This window comes from Orycteropus afer, unplaced genomic scaffold (genome assembly GCF_000298275.1).
Source record: "Orycteropus afer afer isolate SDZICR_OR568_19922 unplaced genomic scaffold, OryAfe1.0 scaffold00050, whole genome shotgun sequence".
Taxonomy (NCBI): domain Eukaryota; kingdom Metazoa; phylum Chordata; class Mammalia; order Tubulidentata; family Orycteropodidae; genus Orycteropus; species Orycteropus afer.
Genome location: NW_006921637.1, coordinates 11,710,510 through 11,727,273, shown reverse-complemented (window position 1 = coordinate 11,727,273; position 16,764 = coordinate 11,710,510). Strand labels below are relative to the sequence as shown.

At 39.6% G+C, this 16,764-nt stretch overlaps 1 protein-coding gene across 1 annotated transcript in view; it reads right to left on the bottom strand.

Annotated features, from left to right (window-relative positions):
- TTC13 (tetratricopeptide repeat domain 13) overlaps positions 1-16,764 on the bottom strand; it is a 139,231-nt gene that overhangs the window by 2,880 nt on the left and 119,587 nt on the right. Inside the window, exons 18-22 of the mRNA XM_007938492.2 lie at positions 11,189-11,298; positions 8,367-8,502; positions 6,952-7,031; positions 2,989-3,067; positions 2,769-2,848 (exon numbers count right to left, since the gene is read on the bottom strand). Coding sequence (XP_007936683.1) covers positions 2,769-2,848; positions 2,989-3,067; positions 6,952-7,031; positions 8,367-8,502; positions 11,189-11,298 — 485 coding nt within the window. The remainder of the gene's footprint in view (positions 1-2,768; positions 2,849-2,988; positions 3,068-6,951; positions 7,032-8,366; positions 8,503-11,188; positions 11,299-16,764) is intronic.

The window sequence follows — 16,764 nt, the reverse complement described above, 5'->3', positions numbered from 1 at the left end:
GGTTCAAACCCACCAGCCACTCCTCGGAAGGAAGGTTGGGCAATCCTACTTCCGTAGTGATACTGCCTCGGAAACCCAAGGACGGGTCGCTATGAGTCGGGGCCGACTCGACGGCACATAACAACAACAACAACAACATATATATATATATCCTACCAATTCTGTTTCTCTGGAGAACCTTAGCTGATATTAACAGAGTGGTTGCTGTGTCAAATAAATTTGAAAGGCATAGCTGCAAGTGGTTACTAAAAAACCAAACCCATTGCCATCAAGTTGATTAAGACTTATAGTGACCCTATAAGAACTGCCCTATAGGACCATGGTCATGGGGGACATCAAGCTCAGTTGTTATAACACACTATACAAAAACATTGTTCTACATCATACTTTGGTGAGTAGTAACTGGGATCTTAAAAGCTTGCAAGTGTCCATCTAGACGCAACAATGGATCTCTCCTTGTCCAGAGTGAAGAAGAATGAAGAAAACCAAAGATGCATGGAAACAATTAATCCAAAGGACTGGTACACCATGTGATCCTCAGCCTATATGACCATGAGACAAGAACTAGATGGTACCCGGCTACCATTGTAAACCAGTCAGAGGGGGTTTGGTGCAGGAGATCCTGGGCCAAGTGGGAGAAGAATGTGGAGCAAAACTCAAAATCATAACAAAAAAAAAAAAAAAGACCAGGTTTGCTGGTCTGATAAAGCCCAGTGAGACCCCTGTGACCATGGCCCCTAGCCACCCTTCAGGTCTGGAATTGAACTCACTCCTGTGGCTTCCAGCTAAACAACAGACAGGCATATGGGATAAACATTTACATCGGGTAGATACACTCCTTGGAGTTATCAATCATGGGAGAACAGAAGGGCATTGTTTGTACAGGGAGACAGCTCGGGGGTCATGAGTGCATGGGAGGGAAGGACACAGGGAAGAGATAACTACGAGAAGGAAGTGGGAAGAGAGCTGTTACATTGTGGGGAATTACAGTCAGTCATGAGACAAAATGTGTATAAACTGCTGTATGGACAATAAATTTGCTCTGTAAAATTTGATCCAAATGACAATAAAAAGTAAAAAAAAAAAAAAAAAAAAAGAAAGAAAAACTGCCCTATAAGGTTTCCAAGACTGTAAATCTTTATAGAAGCAGACTGCCACATGTTTCGCCTGCAGAGCAGCTGGTGGGTTCAAACCACTGACCTTTTGGCTAGCAGCCAAGAGCTTAACCACTGTACCACCAGGGCTCCTTGCAGGTGGTTAAGATGTAAAAAACATAGAGAAGGAGCAAGAATAAGTAAGGTCAACTATTAAGACCTACTTGTTATTTATTGAGACACCCTGGTGTCACAGTGGTTAAAGCACTCAGCTTCTAACGGAAAGGTTGGTGGTTCTAACCAACCAGCTGCTCCACAGGAGGAAGATGTGGCAGTTGGATTCTGTAAAGATTATAGCCTTTGAAACCCTATGGGGCAGTTCTTCCCTGTCCTATAGGGTTGCTATGAGTTGGAATTAACTTGATGGCAATGAGTTTGGTGGCGGTTTTTTTTGTTATTATTTTATATTAACTATTAAGACATCCGTAAATTTAATTCCACCTCAAATTCACACCATCCCATCCTGAACTTCTGGAAAAGAGCTAGGAGCTATCACAGGATCTTCTGGGCCCCTCCCACAGTAACAAGAGCAATTTCTAGCTAGTATTCACTGTATCGGGAGCTCTGGTAGCATAGTGCCTAAGGCACTTGACTGCTAACCAGAAGGCTGGTGGTTCAAACCCACCAGCCACTCCTCAGAAGGAAGTTCCATAGTGATACTGCCTCAGAAACCCAAGGAAGGGTCGCTATGAGTCGGGTCCGACTTGATGGCACATAACAAAACAACAATAACATTCACTGTATCACAGGTATTTCTTGACTAAATTACAATAAAGCACCACCTTCTCCATGCTAGAAAGTAGTAAAAAATCACTCATACGGCTAAGTGCCACCACTGAAACGAGTTCAGCTTATAGTTTCAAATTTACTCCTGAAGAATGAGCCTAACAGTTTAGGCTGGAAGGCAAATCAGACAAGAGAAATGAATATCTAATTAGACAAAAACAAGACATCTGTCACTTTTCTTTCACAAATTAATTTCCTTATTTTTCACTCATTCTGTATGAATACAGTCATTCTTTAAAGGATCTTATATGATGGCAAAACATTTTAACCTTGAAAGAGTAAATTAAACTCATTGTATATTAAAAAAAAAAAAAAACAACTCACTGTCATTGAGTCAATTTGACTCATAGCAACCCCTCCTTGGGTTTCCAAGGCGGTATCTCTATAGAAATAGAGTGCTCAATCTTCCTTCCCAGGAGTGGCTGGTGGGTTTGAACTACCAGCCTTCTGGTTAGCAGTCAAATGCCCTAGGCACTATGCCACCAGAGCTCCTCATTGTATAATAACAACTTTTAAAGATGAGAACAAGATTTCCAGTTTTCATATAGCTCCAAAAAGTAATGATGTTGAGTATGTTGTTTCTAACTCATAGCACCCCACGTGACAGAGCAGAAGTGCTCCAGGGGGTTTTCTAGGCTGTAACCTTTATGGGAGCCCACTGCCATTTCTTTCCTCCCACAGAGCCACTGGGTAAGCTCGAATTGTTTTTAGATAGCAGACAAGTGCTTAACCATTCTGCCACCAGGGCTCCTTTCCAAAACATTATAGGAAGATCTTTTACCCCTCGTAAGTTACAATACACTTTTGTCCACCCCATCAAGCAGTTACCTTTTCAAGTTCATCCAGCTTTTAGCTACTTTGGTAAAGGCCTCTGAACCAGGCGCTGTCATAGCTTCAAAGTCAACTAACTGAAAAAGAGAATTTTAGAAACATAATTAAATATGAAGGAGGAAGGCTCAGTTTGAAATGTGTTCAACTCATGCTAAAATAAAAATCCACAGATTGATGGTTAACACACAACCTCTCCCTCATTTCGACTCTAGCATACCTTTCCTTTGGGAATTTTTCCTGCTACTTCTTTTCCACTTGCCATCAATGCTCCCACTATCACCGAATAAGCTATTACACTGTTAAAATAAAGAAAAATGATTAATCAATCCTATCCTATAGAATTCTATAAATAACTACGATGTGAAAGGCTCACCATGTATTTTCCATCATAAATAAACTTTTCTTTCTTTTAAGAATTCTTTGTATGTTAAAAATAAGAGTGCTTTTATTTGCCTTAAAAATATTTACTAATGTACTAAGGGTAACTGTGACCAAAACATTCTTTTTCTGAGGAAAAATATTGTGTTTCTTTCTATTAATAGTTTTCTTTCCATTTGGGTTTTCTATTCTAGTGAAATAATGAGTTACAAAAATGTCTCATTTATATTTTTAACAGTTTCATGAGGCTTAGCTTTAAAATACATACGTACTACATACTTTGAAAATAATCTTACTTTCCAAGCATTAAAAACCTCAGTCTCCAAAGAGGAAAAGAAGAACACATACTCAGAATGTGCTAACACACTGTTCTGAAACCATGTTCTATAAATTTCTTCCTTGACATATAACAGATCATTCTTGATTTGGATGTTTATTATCTGACTGTGCACTTCTGCAAGGCAGTAAAGACACAAAGAAAAGACGAGGCTCTTGTGTTCTCAGCATGCAACCCAGGAGACAAACAGCAGGAAGCTCAGTGAACACTGTAGAGTGCTCTGAGAGCACGGGAGAGCACAAGTAAATCCCCGGGACAGCTCACCATGGAAGACCTAATAGAGGCTTATAGGCATTGGAGCTGCACATTTAAAGGATGGAGTGGAGTAAAGGAGAGACAAGATAGCAGGGACATAGGCTGAACAGAAGAAAAAGCATGTGTATTGACACAAAGGTATCCAAAAAAGCATGGAGGAGTGGAGAGTGCAAACACAAAGAACCACATGATATTCCTATGGTAGAGAAAAAGGTAGATGGAAAGAAGAGGTGATTAAGCTGTGAAGTAAATCAGGGCAGGACTGGCACAATACCCCTCAGTTTGGATCTGTGTCAGTACGTAGTTGCCAAAGCACTCTAAGCAGGTTTGCATTTCAGACATAACAGATGGTTTGGTGGTACACAGGGAGGGAAAGGAGAAAAGCCCGGCGGCAATGGGGGATTGGTTAGATAGGTCATAGTAGGAGATAAGGGCCTGAACTTAGGGAGTAACTGAGGAGAAGGAAGAGAAATAGAGGCTTTGGAGGCATAACCAACAGAGTTTAGGGAATGAACAGATGTACAGATGGAAGGAAAGGATGACTGAAGTTGTATTTCCTTCACACACCACCTGTGAGCCAGCAGAGCTGCTGTGACAAGAGAGGATGAAATGAGGAGTATAATGCACACACTGCCTGCAGGGTGGCTGGTAAAAATCAGTATGCATAGATAGGCCTTATGCACATCACACGTTTAGTGGACACAATCATAATTATGCTGACTAAGCTCTGGTGGCACAGTGCCTAAAGCTTTTGACTGCTAAACAGAAGGCTGGTGATTCAAACCCACCAGCCACTCCATGGAAGGAAGACTGGGCAGCTACTTCTGTAAAGATTTACCACCTTGGAAACCCAAAGCAGGTAGCTATGAGTCAGAATTGACTCAATGGCAGTGAATTTGGTTTTTGGTATACACAATATGTACATTCTTGTTTTGTTTCAGTAGTTTATTAGTATAACATATTTCACGATCATATTTAGGAGTTTTATTTTCTAAAGCATTAATTAAAGACAAAGACATTCAAGTATATTATTTTAGCCAAAACATCTTATGTTCAAATGTGTGCTGGCAAAAGTAAACTGTCATTTACATTACATACCATATATAGTACTGGTAAAAGAGAATAAAAGAACACTGTACTGACACATCCTTTGTTTTAATGGCACCTAAAAACAAACAAAAAAACCTGATGTATACAAATAAGTAGGAAGAATTTCTCTAAAATTTAGAAATATTAAGGAATGATTGATAAATCTATGGTATATAACAATTAATAGCCATAGGAGTGGGAGATAAGGGTCTGGCAAATATAAAAATCAAAATACACTGAGTACAATGCATAGTACTTAATAATTTTTTTTTGAAGAAATGAAGCCCTAGCTTACTAAAACTTGTTGTGTGCCATCAAGTCACTTCTGACTTAGAGCGACCCTACAGGACAGAGTAGAACTGTCCCATAAGGTGAATAAAACTATGATCTTTACGGAAGCAGATCACCAGGTCTTTTCTCCTGCAGAGTCACTGATGAGTTTGAACTACAGACCTTTTGGTTTGTTGCTGAGTAATTAACCACTATGCAATCAGGGGTCCTTTAATTAAACTTAAGCATACCATATGAGAACTAACTTTCATCATTCTTTTTTAATGATATGGTAGATTAAGATTATTTTTGTGCGGATTTTTTTTAGAAAAGGGGTATTCCTACATCTATATCAGGCAGTCAAGGCAAAAATGAACAAATGTTTAGGAAAAGGAAAACACAGGGAGGTGCACAAAAGGTACAGATAACAAAGGTAAATACTATTACATGCAATACTGTATTATCAGTAATAACAAACACTAATCTGTGGGTGGATAATTGGTAGACAGGAAAGAAGATCAGGTATGGGTAGGTGAACCTGAATATACCCACAGCTATATATAGGTTGAGCAGACGATACTCCTACATGCACATTTGTATGTGCTATAAAAATGTCCACATGCAGAACAGAGCTAACAGGGGACAGTGTTAGGATAACTTCTTAGCCACAATTAAGGATCATGAGGGAGTGAGTTGCTGGGCCCTGCGGGCTCAGGACCATGGCCATGGGGGACACCAAGTTCAATTGGCTCAACAGAATACTCAAAAATATTGTTTTACATCCTACTTTGGTGAGTAGCGACGGGGGTCTTAAAAACTTGTGAGTGGCCATGTAAGATGCAACGAATGATCTCTCCTTGTCTGGAGCAAAGGTGAGTGAAGAAAATCAAAGGTGCATGGAAACAATTAGTCCAAAAGACTAATAGACCATGAGAAGCTCAGCCTATCTGACCCTGAGACCAGAAGAACTAGATAGTGCCCGGCTACCAATGCCAACCTCTTGGAAAGGGATCAATATTGGAGATCCTGGATAGAGTGGAAGAAAAGCATGGAACAAAATTTAAAAAATATAGAAACAACCAGGATTACTGGTTAGATAGAGACTGGTGAAACCCCAAGACCATGGCCCCAAGTCATCCTTAGAACCTGGAATTGGACTCACTCCTGTGGCTAACTTTTAGCCAAACAAAAGACAGGCCTATGATCTGAGCAGCTAAACCAGGGAGATGTACTCCTTAGAAAAATCAACCACAGGAGATCAGAAGAGCAGCATTTTTGTAGAAAGCTAGGGAGGCAGGAATGCATAGGTGGGAAGGACTTAGGGAAAAGGTGATCACAGGGAAGAAGTGAGAGGAGAGCTGTTACATTGTGGGGATTGTAACCAGTGTCACAAAACAAAATGGATATGAACTACTGAATATAAAATGAATCTGCTTTGTAAAATTTCACCTAAATCACAAAAAGTTAAAAGAAAAAATCAAAAACAAAAAATCTTTTACGACTCATGGGACATATAGTGCTTATCTAAATTTTCCGCCTCTGGGATTTAGTGAAAAACCCACATTCAGTGCATTCGTCATTTGGTGGGGGCCTGTATAACTATGTGAATCTCAAGAAACAGGCCTCATCCCCAACTCCAGGACCAGAAATCCCTCGGGAAATATACATCTCACTGATTGTATCAAAACCCCTATTACCTCAAAAAAATTAGGTCCCCTGCCATTGCATTCAAAATGTTTCCCATTACTAGAAACATAAGGTTTCAAAAAAAAAAAAAACCTCAAAGTGGAAAATAATTCAGTCTTGAAAGGGTTAAATTTAAAAACATGTTAATTATAGCATATCACTCACCTGGATCCTCGAGAGAGGGGCATTAAATTGTAAAAGTAATAAACTAAGGATAAGATTAAGTTGCAAACAGCATCAGTCTCCTAGGAAAAAGAAACATGCCTATTAACCTAAAGACTAGACTATAAACTAAATTTTTATAGGAGACTAGACATATAACAATCATTTACATCAGGAAAAAGATTGTTTTTTTCCTCCTCTCTAAGACCTGACATTTTACATTCTTATATAATCTTTACTCTTACGTATCATTTTTTTCCAATGAAAGGATATACTCACAGGTCAATTTAGAGCTATTTTCCCAGTGTTTTTTTTTTTTTTTAATTTCAACTTTTTCTGACAAATATAAAAATTTGTCTCCTTTAATGTTATTTAAAATGTCAAAATATATATTGTGCTTAAAATAAAGCAAAGTACTTATTAGTGCTGAATATGCTTCCTCAAACTACATACATCACTATGCATGGGGAGACAGCTCAGGGGGCAGGAGTGCATGGAGGGAAGGACACAGGGAAGAGGAAGGGGAAGGGGAGCTATTTGCATTGTGGGAAATTGTAGTCAATGTCATGAGACAAAGTGTATGTGAACTGCTGTATGGAAAGTAAATTTGCTCTGTAAACTTTCACCCAAATTAACAATTAAAAAAAAAAAAAAAAAACTACATACATTCCTACCTCACAAGATTCTGGAAAGCCCCCAGTCCATACTGAGATTTAGGTGATAAATATGATTAATTATGTATACAAGCTCTGATGCTTAGTTGTATGAGATTCCAGTCAGATAAGTGCAGTGACATTGTAAGGGCCCCAGGAACCTATTCAGGAACATAGAGGGCGGCATGTCTACCACACTACAGGCATGGTGGTAGTCTAAGAGACACACAAAGTGAACACGTCAGAGGGTCTGCTTCAAGGAACTCCCACTCTAGTCAGGGCAGATAACCAAAGGTAGAGGATACAGACTAGGAAGGGGCTACTAGGTGCAAAGGATACATAACCTTAGTCTGCTTTCACTGCCAAATAAAATGCATCATCAAGTTTAAATCCAAAATCTCATTCTAAACATATGATTATAAACAATAGCCACAGTGATGAGAAGAAAACAGAAGATAAAGGGGAAGCATAGACCATTTTCATTATGGACCAACTTTTTCATTTAAATCTTATTATTAAGACTATACTTATGATAATATATGGCATAGCACAAAAGCTTCCAACTATGTAAATTTATTATTTCACCCCAATTACTGTAGTTACTAAGTTTTTTTCTATGAGAATATTAAAAAAGAAATACTAGGTCAATTAAAACTGATACCAAGTATAGTATGTTCAATTATAATGAAAGGGCAAAGGTTTTTTAAAAATTTTACAATATAATCACAGGAAGAATGGACAAAATGGAAAGAAACCAAAACTTACCCCAAATTCTGATGAGAGAATTAATACCTTCCCTTTTGCTGTCAGATCTTTATAAAGCGCATCTATTTCAGCATGATATAATTGTGTTCTTTCTTCTGTGGTTTGCGTTTCCACAGAAAATAGTATATTGCCTACTCTAAAAATACAAGAATGAGTGTAAAAAGCACCTATTATACAGTTTAAAGAGTCAAACAGACAGTAAAAAAAGGAAGCAAATAGCATGTTGATGTGGCGCTAGACAGAGCTAAGAAAGTATCCCATCTTTTTAGTTATAGACAGTATGGTATGTTTCTTAAGTATGCAATTATTCCATGAAATGGAACTGTCATCTTGCTTAGTCTAACTATATATATTTATTATATAAGGTTATACTAATACAGGGGAAAACAAATTTACATAGTAAAGAATGCATTTAAATGGCCAGTAAATATTTTATCAGACAGCTATCCCATTATGATTGAAAATCAAGAGCAAGAACTATGTTATGAAGAAAGTTCAGGGAGTCCACTTTTAAAACTAAGCTTCTGCTTCATTCTTTTTAGCTCTATAGAGGATATAAAGTCCTTCCATAGGGAGTAACAAGGAGCTCTGGTGGCATAGTGCCTAAGGCATTTGACTGCTAACCAGAAGGTTGGTGGTTCAAACCCACCAGCCACTCCATGGAAGAAAGAGTAGGCAATCTACTTCTGCAAAGATCTACCACCTTGGAAACCCAAAAGGGGTTGTTATGAGTTGGAATCGACTTGATGGCAGTGAGGTTTTTTTTAATGGGGAGTAACAAGGTCACGTATTATTATGAGACCATGTTTAGCACCATAACAGAGTTCATCAGGAGTTCAAAGAAGGGAGTGAATATATCCAATTTGAAAGACATAGACTGAAAAACAGGAAATGCTTTGTAGAAGAAGTGGCCTGAAGATGTGTCCTGAAGAACAGGGATGAAATGACCAGAAGCCCAGAGATGGAGAAGTGCTAGGTGAACTTGGGAAGTAAACAAGCAGTCCAGTCTGATTAGCAGGTGAGGCTCCTACAGGAAAATGATGCAAGATATAAAGCTGGAAATATTGTCTGAGGTCACACTACAGAAGGCCTTGAGTGCCAGCAGAGAGGTTGGTTTTAGTATAGAGAAAGGGAAGGGATCTTTGGTGCAAGGGGAGTACCCAACAGAGTAGAGCTTTAGGATCATTAATGTGGCAGTGATACACAAACGGACAGTAGAAGGGGAGAGGAAACCAACTATGAGTCTCTGTGAGAGGCTATGAGGCCCACAACAAGGGCAGTGGCAATGAAAGAAACACTGGGCAATGAGGGTGAGGACAGCTGAAGAAAGATGCTACATTTAGGGGAAGGAATTTTATATACTCTTTTATTCAGTACTTCTATTTCTGACTAAGAACTTAATCTGAGGATATACATCCTGGATTTATAAAAAGACAGGAAATTTTTTTATTTTAACAGCGAACCCTCCAATTCCTTTTCAGGGAGAGTACTTCAGTTGGAAAACTAGTTTGATTAAGTGGCTTGGGCTAGAGAGCAAGACCTCAAAAATATGGAAAAGCAAAATTTGAAAGTTGTTAAACCTGTATGTACATATGACGGTCTGTGAATAAATTTTGACATAGAGCCAGAAGAAGACGCTCCTTGTTGTTTGAGAGAGAAAAGCACATGAAAAAGCCAGAGTTCAAGAGACAGGAGAATGTAAGTCACACTCCAATTGGAGAACTGGCAGGAATGATCAAGAAGGCTCCGACTTTCCACAGGCCATGCAATGGAAGAATGTGTAGGTGGCATATGTGTGTTTGTATGTGTGTATGTCTGTGTGTGTGAGAGAGAGAGAGACTCAAGGTAATTCCACCTAAAATTCAAGGAGGCTCCTAGATGAAGTTTCGATATCCCAACCCAAATTCATTGCCACTGAGTCATTTCCAACTCATAGTGACCCTATAGGACAAAGGAGAACTGCCCCATAGGATTCCCAAGGCTGTGAATCTTTACCGAAGCAGACTACCACATCTTTCTCCTGCAGAGTGGCTGGTGGGTTCAAACTGTCAATGCCTTGGTTAGTAAGCTGAGCACTGAATCACAGTGCCACCAGGGCACTTTGTTTGGATATCAGATGTATATAAAAGTATAGTTAATAAAGATGTTCACTGCAGTGCTATTTACACAGTTTGAAAAAAAAAAAAAGGGAGTGGGGAACCCCTTAAATGGTCAATAACAAAAAATTAGTAGGAAAACCTTTTCAATATCCACACAGTAGAATACTCTGCAATGCTTAAAATACTTATAAGAATACAACATGGGAAAATGTTTATGATAAAGTAATGGGAAGGGTTAAAAAAGAATACTTATAATGTAATCTCATTTTTTAAAGGCAATAATTTTTACTTTTTTTAGTTTTGCTTATCTATACCAAATTTCTACAATAAAACTGTATTATTCTTATAATACATTAAAACTTATACAACAAAACAAAACTTTCCAATGGCTTCAATTTGCCAACATCTTGTCTTTTTATTAGTCAAAGTCTTCTGAAACTTCAAACATCTAGAAGAATGCTTTCCTCAAATTATATTAGACATTGTACTTAATATCTAGAAAGCTGTTAGATTAGCATAATCTGAAATTTTATCCGCCAGTATAATACTGTATATGTAATGTCCAAAAGATAACTGGTTGCAGCTATACACTGGACGTTGATCATTTTCATTTCAGGATAAGAGCAAACACCCACTATTGCAGTCTCCTAGGCGAGACCATGCATGTGCACACTTCCAGCCACAAGCCCTTACTTCATCCCCACGTCGATGATGCATACATACTTGTCTCCTGTAATAGTGATTGTGAATCCATCATATTCCTTCCCTGGATCTTTCAGGCTGGGGACTTTTGTGTTCACAGTGAACCCATCCTTTGTTTTAGTATTAAACTGCTTTCAGGGAAAAAGAAAATTAATGTTACTAGCCTATAATTCACTATAAACCTCATCTGCATTTCTGTAGTGCTTGCTCCAACCTCTATGTATTTAAGAAGAATCACAGGAGTCACCTGATGCACAAGGCTGTGTGCTCCATCCCAGCAGTTGGTAACTGAAGTTTCCTGTACTATCCTAATGCTCAGTGCAAACTCTGACAGCCCCAGTGATGCTCCTCATGACCTCTTTGGAAATACAGCACAAAAAGTACTGGGCTCTCCTAATCAACAAGGTGCTCTGCTCACTTCTGTGAGCTCTTGTTTGTTTCTCATGTTCATTTATCTCTACAAGCAGCAACTTTGATTCTTAGCAGAGTAGTTGTACCCAATATCCTCAAAAACCAAGTTATATTATGCTGAGTGAAGTAAGTCAATCACAGAAGGACAAATATATTAGTCTGTTATTGTAGAAAGTCAAGGAAAGGTTTATATATGGAAGGAAACTTTCTTTGTTGGTTTCCAGGGGTAGGAGGGGAGGGGAGGGAATACTGCTAGATAGAGACAAGTATTGATTTGGGTGAAGGGAAGGGCAATGTACCAAATGTGAGTGATCAACACGGTGGCATTGTGGAAGAGGAAGACATAGAGAGGTGCATGGGAGGTACAGACAACAAAGATGAACCTTTTTGCACATACACTACTGCTTTGTCAGTGATGGCAAATATTGATATACATGTGGATAGATGAGTGGACAGGCTGAACGAGTAGGTATGTCTATGCAGGGGGGAGTGTGCCCATGATCATGTATAGGGTTGGCAGAAAATTCTTCTATAAGTGTATTTGTATGTTCTGTAAGAATTTCCAGGTATATAGTAGAGCTGACAAGGGGCAAGATTGTAGTCACTTCTTGGCCACAGCAGCTACCCAGAGGGAGTGAGTAGTTGGACCTGTGGGCTCCGGACCATAGTTACAGGGGACATCCAGCTCATTTGGCAGAATATACTACAAAAAAACATTGTTCCACATTCTACTTTGCTAGTTGTTGTTGTTGTTATTATGTGCCGTCGAGTTGGACCCGACTCATAGCGACCCCTCCTTGGGTTTCCAAGGCAGTATCACTACGGAAGTAGATTGCCCCATCTTCCTCCTGAGGAGTGGCTTAAAATCTTGCAAGCAGCCATCTAGATGCAACGATGGGTCTCTCATCAACCAGAGCAAAGAAGAATGAAGAAAACCAAAGATGCATGGAAACAATTAGTCCAAGGGACTGATAGACCATGTGATCTTCAGCCTATATGACTATGAGACCAGAAGAACTAGATAGTGGCTGGCTACCACTGTCAACCACTTGGGGGAGGGGGGGTCTATGTCAAGATCCTGGATAGAGTGGGAGAACAATGTGGAACAAAATTCAAAAATCTTAAAAAAAAAAAAGGACCAGGTTTGCTGGTCTGATAGAGCCTGATGATACCTCTGAGACCATGGCCCCAGCTGCCCTTCACGTCTGGAATTGAACCCACTCCTATGGTTTCCAGCCAAACAAAAGACAGGCATATGAGCTGAACATTTGTATTAGGTAGATGCACTCCTTGGAGAGATCAATCAGGGGAGAACAGAAGGACTGTGTATGCACAGGGAGACAGCTCAAGGGGCAGGAGTTCACGGGAGGGAAAGACACAGGGAAGAGGTGGCTATGGGGAGGAAGTGGAAGGAGAGCTGTTGCACTGTGGGAGACTGCAGTCAATGTCATGAGACAAAGTGTATGTGAACTGCTGTATGGAAGATGAATTTGCTCTCTAAACTTTCACCTAAATCACAATAAAAATTTTGAGAAAACAAAACAAACAAACAAACAAAAAAACACGTTATGTTCATGTTAGAGCTCCTTCAAAGCAGAGTTTGGGTCTATTAGGGTTTTTCTGTAAAGTATTTAGGATTATATTCACCAGCTGGTCAGGGTCATTTATACACACGTTCACTCTGACTCCACAGACCACAAAATATGTTTAGGGGGTTATACGGCTGGCAGAACGGCCCTCAGGGGAGATCAGCATGAAGGCAGTTTCAGATGCCAACTCTTTTTAAAAATGTTATTTATTTTGCTGTTGTCATTGAGAATATAAACAGCAAAGCACACACCCATTCAACAGTTTTTACATGCACCATTTAGTGATACTGATTACATTCTTCAAGTTGTGCAACCATTCTCATCTTCCTTTTCTGAGTTGTTCCTCTCCCATTAACATAAATTCACTGCTCTCTAAGGTTCCTATCTAACCTTTCAAGTTGCTGTTGTCAATGTGATCCCATATAACTCACTGCCATCAAGTTGATTCTGACTCACAGCAACCCTCATTGGGTTTTCAAGGCTGTAAATCTTTATGGAAGCAGATTGCGCCATCTTTCTTCCATGGAGCAGATACTGGGTTTGAACTACTGATTTTTTGGTTAGCAGCCAAAAGCCTTAACCACTATACCACCAGAGCTCCATGATCCCATATAAATAGTACTTAAAAGAGCATAATGCTCAAGTAAGACATTTTTATTAGTTAACCTTAGCTATTGCTTGGTTTTAAGAAAATTTCAGGCATAGTTTTGATTTAATCTTTAAACCTTAAAACAAAAATATCAGGTGTCAACTTTTTGTTTAAATATTTGCAACAAAACTGAAAAGCCAATAATAGCTTCTATCACTGCCTCCTAAAAGGGCCCCCTAAATTGAGTAATTAATATTGCCACCTTTTTTTTTTTTTTTTTTAGGATTGATGGACTTGAAGTAAGAGAACCAATAATAAAATAAAAAGCAATCCGGTGAGATCAAGAGGACAGCATTTGCCTATGGATAGAGCTAGGAAGGTGGGAAGGATGGAAAGGGAGGATGAAGGGAAGGGGTGGACACAGGTAGGAAGTAGGAAGAATGCAGTTGCATTATGGGAATTGCAGTAAATATCACAAAACAGAAAGTATATGGATTGTTGAATTGAAACCCAACTTGCTCTGTAAACTTTCATCTGAATCACAATAAAAAATAAATAAAAAGCAGTCCTGCTTCACATGAGAAACTCCTAGCAGAAACATTCTCTAAAACAAACATGATGGATCAGGTGTCCACTGCAGGCCCACAGAAAGACATGGGTAGACAAGTGGACATAAACTCACTGCTCAGGTGTTCAAAGCCAACGGTGGGAACTGAAATGGGAGGATCTAACATGAAGAAGAAACTTTGTTAAATGCTAAACTATATGCCAATTCTCATTTAAACTTCACAACATACTTGTAGAATAGGTTATTATCTCTGTTTCATAGATGAAACAAACTTGGTGATTCTCTAGCATGTACTTACAGAGCTGGGAAATAGCCAATAAAACCAGGCCTTTAAGACTCCAAAGTCCACATTTTTTTCTAATAAGCTGCTTCTAGGGGATCTAAGATATAATTAAACTTAGTTTTCTTTATTCTGGGACACCCTCTATCACATATACAACAAGAAATACAACAAGTAAATGGTGCTTGTATTAGAGGGATTCTGAATTAGAGAACTGAGGAAAGCAGTGGGCAACTGCAAACAGACAAGAATCAATTAATTGCATGTAGTAGGAAAATCACTTCTCCTACCATCCCAGCCACATGGCTATTTCTTGCTGTGAACTGGGATACTGGCCCTAGAAAAAGAGGCTGATTCCCTAACCATCATAGCCTCTCCCTATACAGGACCCAAGCTTCTGCCCTAAAATCAGTAAGGCAGGCCTCCTTGGGGGTCTGTTTAGAGTGTGCCGGCACCCCCCCCCACACACCCAGACACTATCAGTTGCAAGTCTATTGTGAATTGCTACAAAAGGTCCATGCAGCAGAGTCTGCTCCATAGTCAGCACACTACTTGCCTCTCTGTTCACCACACAGCTCAGGCTTCTGAAACCAAGAGGACAGATCTCCTAGGGAGTCAGTTCTGGTCTGTCTGCTCCCCTTGTCAGAAAACATTGAGGACTGCTGACTGAAGCTGCTGTGTTAGGAAGCAGGAATCTTGAGTGGAGGCTGCACTCATAGTCAACAATCTACTGGGAGGACATAGCAACAAGGCAGACCTCCATGAGCATCTGACTACCGTATGAGACCTCTTCCCATGCCTGGTAATTGTTGGTTGCCAGATTGCTGCTAACTGGGATAGATGGCCCCTGCAGCGGAGTCTGCTCCATAGTCAGCACTGTACCTACCCATTGTGTACTCCTTATCTTAGACCTCTGACACCAACAGGTCAGACCACCTTGGTAATCAGTTTGGATCTGTCTGCATCCCCTGACATTAGGCACTGATGACTCCTGACCAAGGCTGCTGTGTATTAGAAAGCAGGTATCTTGAGTGTTGGCTAAACCCACAGCCAGCATACTATACGGAAGGCTCTGACAGCAACAAGGCAGACCTGCCTAAGGGTCTGTTCAGAGTGTGACTACCCCACCCCCAACTGGTTCTGGATTGATACAAACTCCTACAGAAAGTTCCCTACAGTGGTCACCTAAGTGGAGACTGCTCCCCAACCACCACAGGGCCATTGGAGTTCTGAAACAGTAAGATTTCTTAGAGGTTGCTCTGGGGAGTGCCAGACCCTTCTGAAATGGAGGAAAGTCTGCTTGTGTTTCTCCTGAATGTTAGTTCAGATATAAGCAGCTCCTACAGAGCAGAAAAGGAAACCGTAGGTAAAACGAGAAGGCAGCACCCAGCTCCCTGGGTGTGAGTTTTCTGATTGAAAACATAATTGCAGAAACAGAGAAGGGAAGGAAGTAATAACCAGAGAGAAAGACTGTATCTCCCAGTGGACAGATTGATTAGTACACAGTATCTCACCTGAGTAGTGGTGCCCACTGTTAGATAGACAGACCACAGTATATTCTCTAGTGTGTTTGGGAGAAACTGTAAGTTGAAACATGAGATATGGAATTTTCAAATCCCAATTAAGCCAGGGAGGGAGAAGGAGATACTCCAAGAGAGGAAGAGGAAATGGTAAGTGAAGGCTGAAGGCTCTGCCTACCTAAGGGTTTCTTGCAGAAAGTGGTGTGGGCAAAAAACAACAAATACTGGGGAAAACTGAGAAAGTTAACACCCCAGAAAATTCCAATGTCCCTCCATAAAAACATAAGACAACAAAGAACAGAGAAACAATGTCCGTCCAAATGAACATGATAAAAGGAGCAAAAGTTCATCTAGGATGACCAAATAATGAAAAAGTGGAAGAATATAATACAACATTAAACACAATTAAAGAACTAAAGGAGAACATAGACAAAAAGCTAAAAATAAATAAGGAAAATAATGCAACAACAAAATAAGATTTTAAAAAAAAGATACTGCAAATGAAACAGACAATAATTGAAATGAGAAACACAACTGAAGCACTTACCAATAGATTTAATAAGGCAGAAGAAAGAATCAGTGAATTAGAGGATAAGATAGTTAAAATTACAGATGCTGAAGAGCAACAAGTACATGGGTT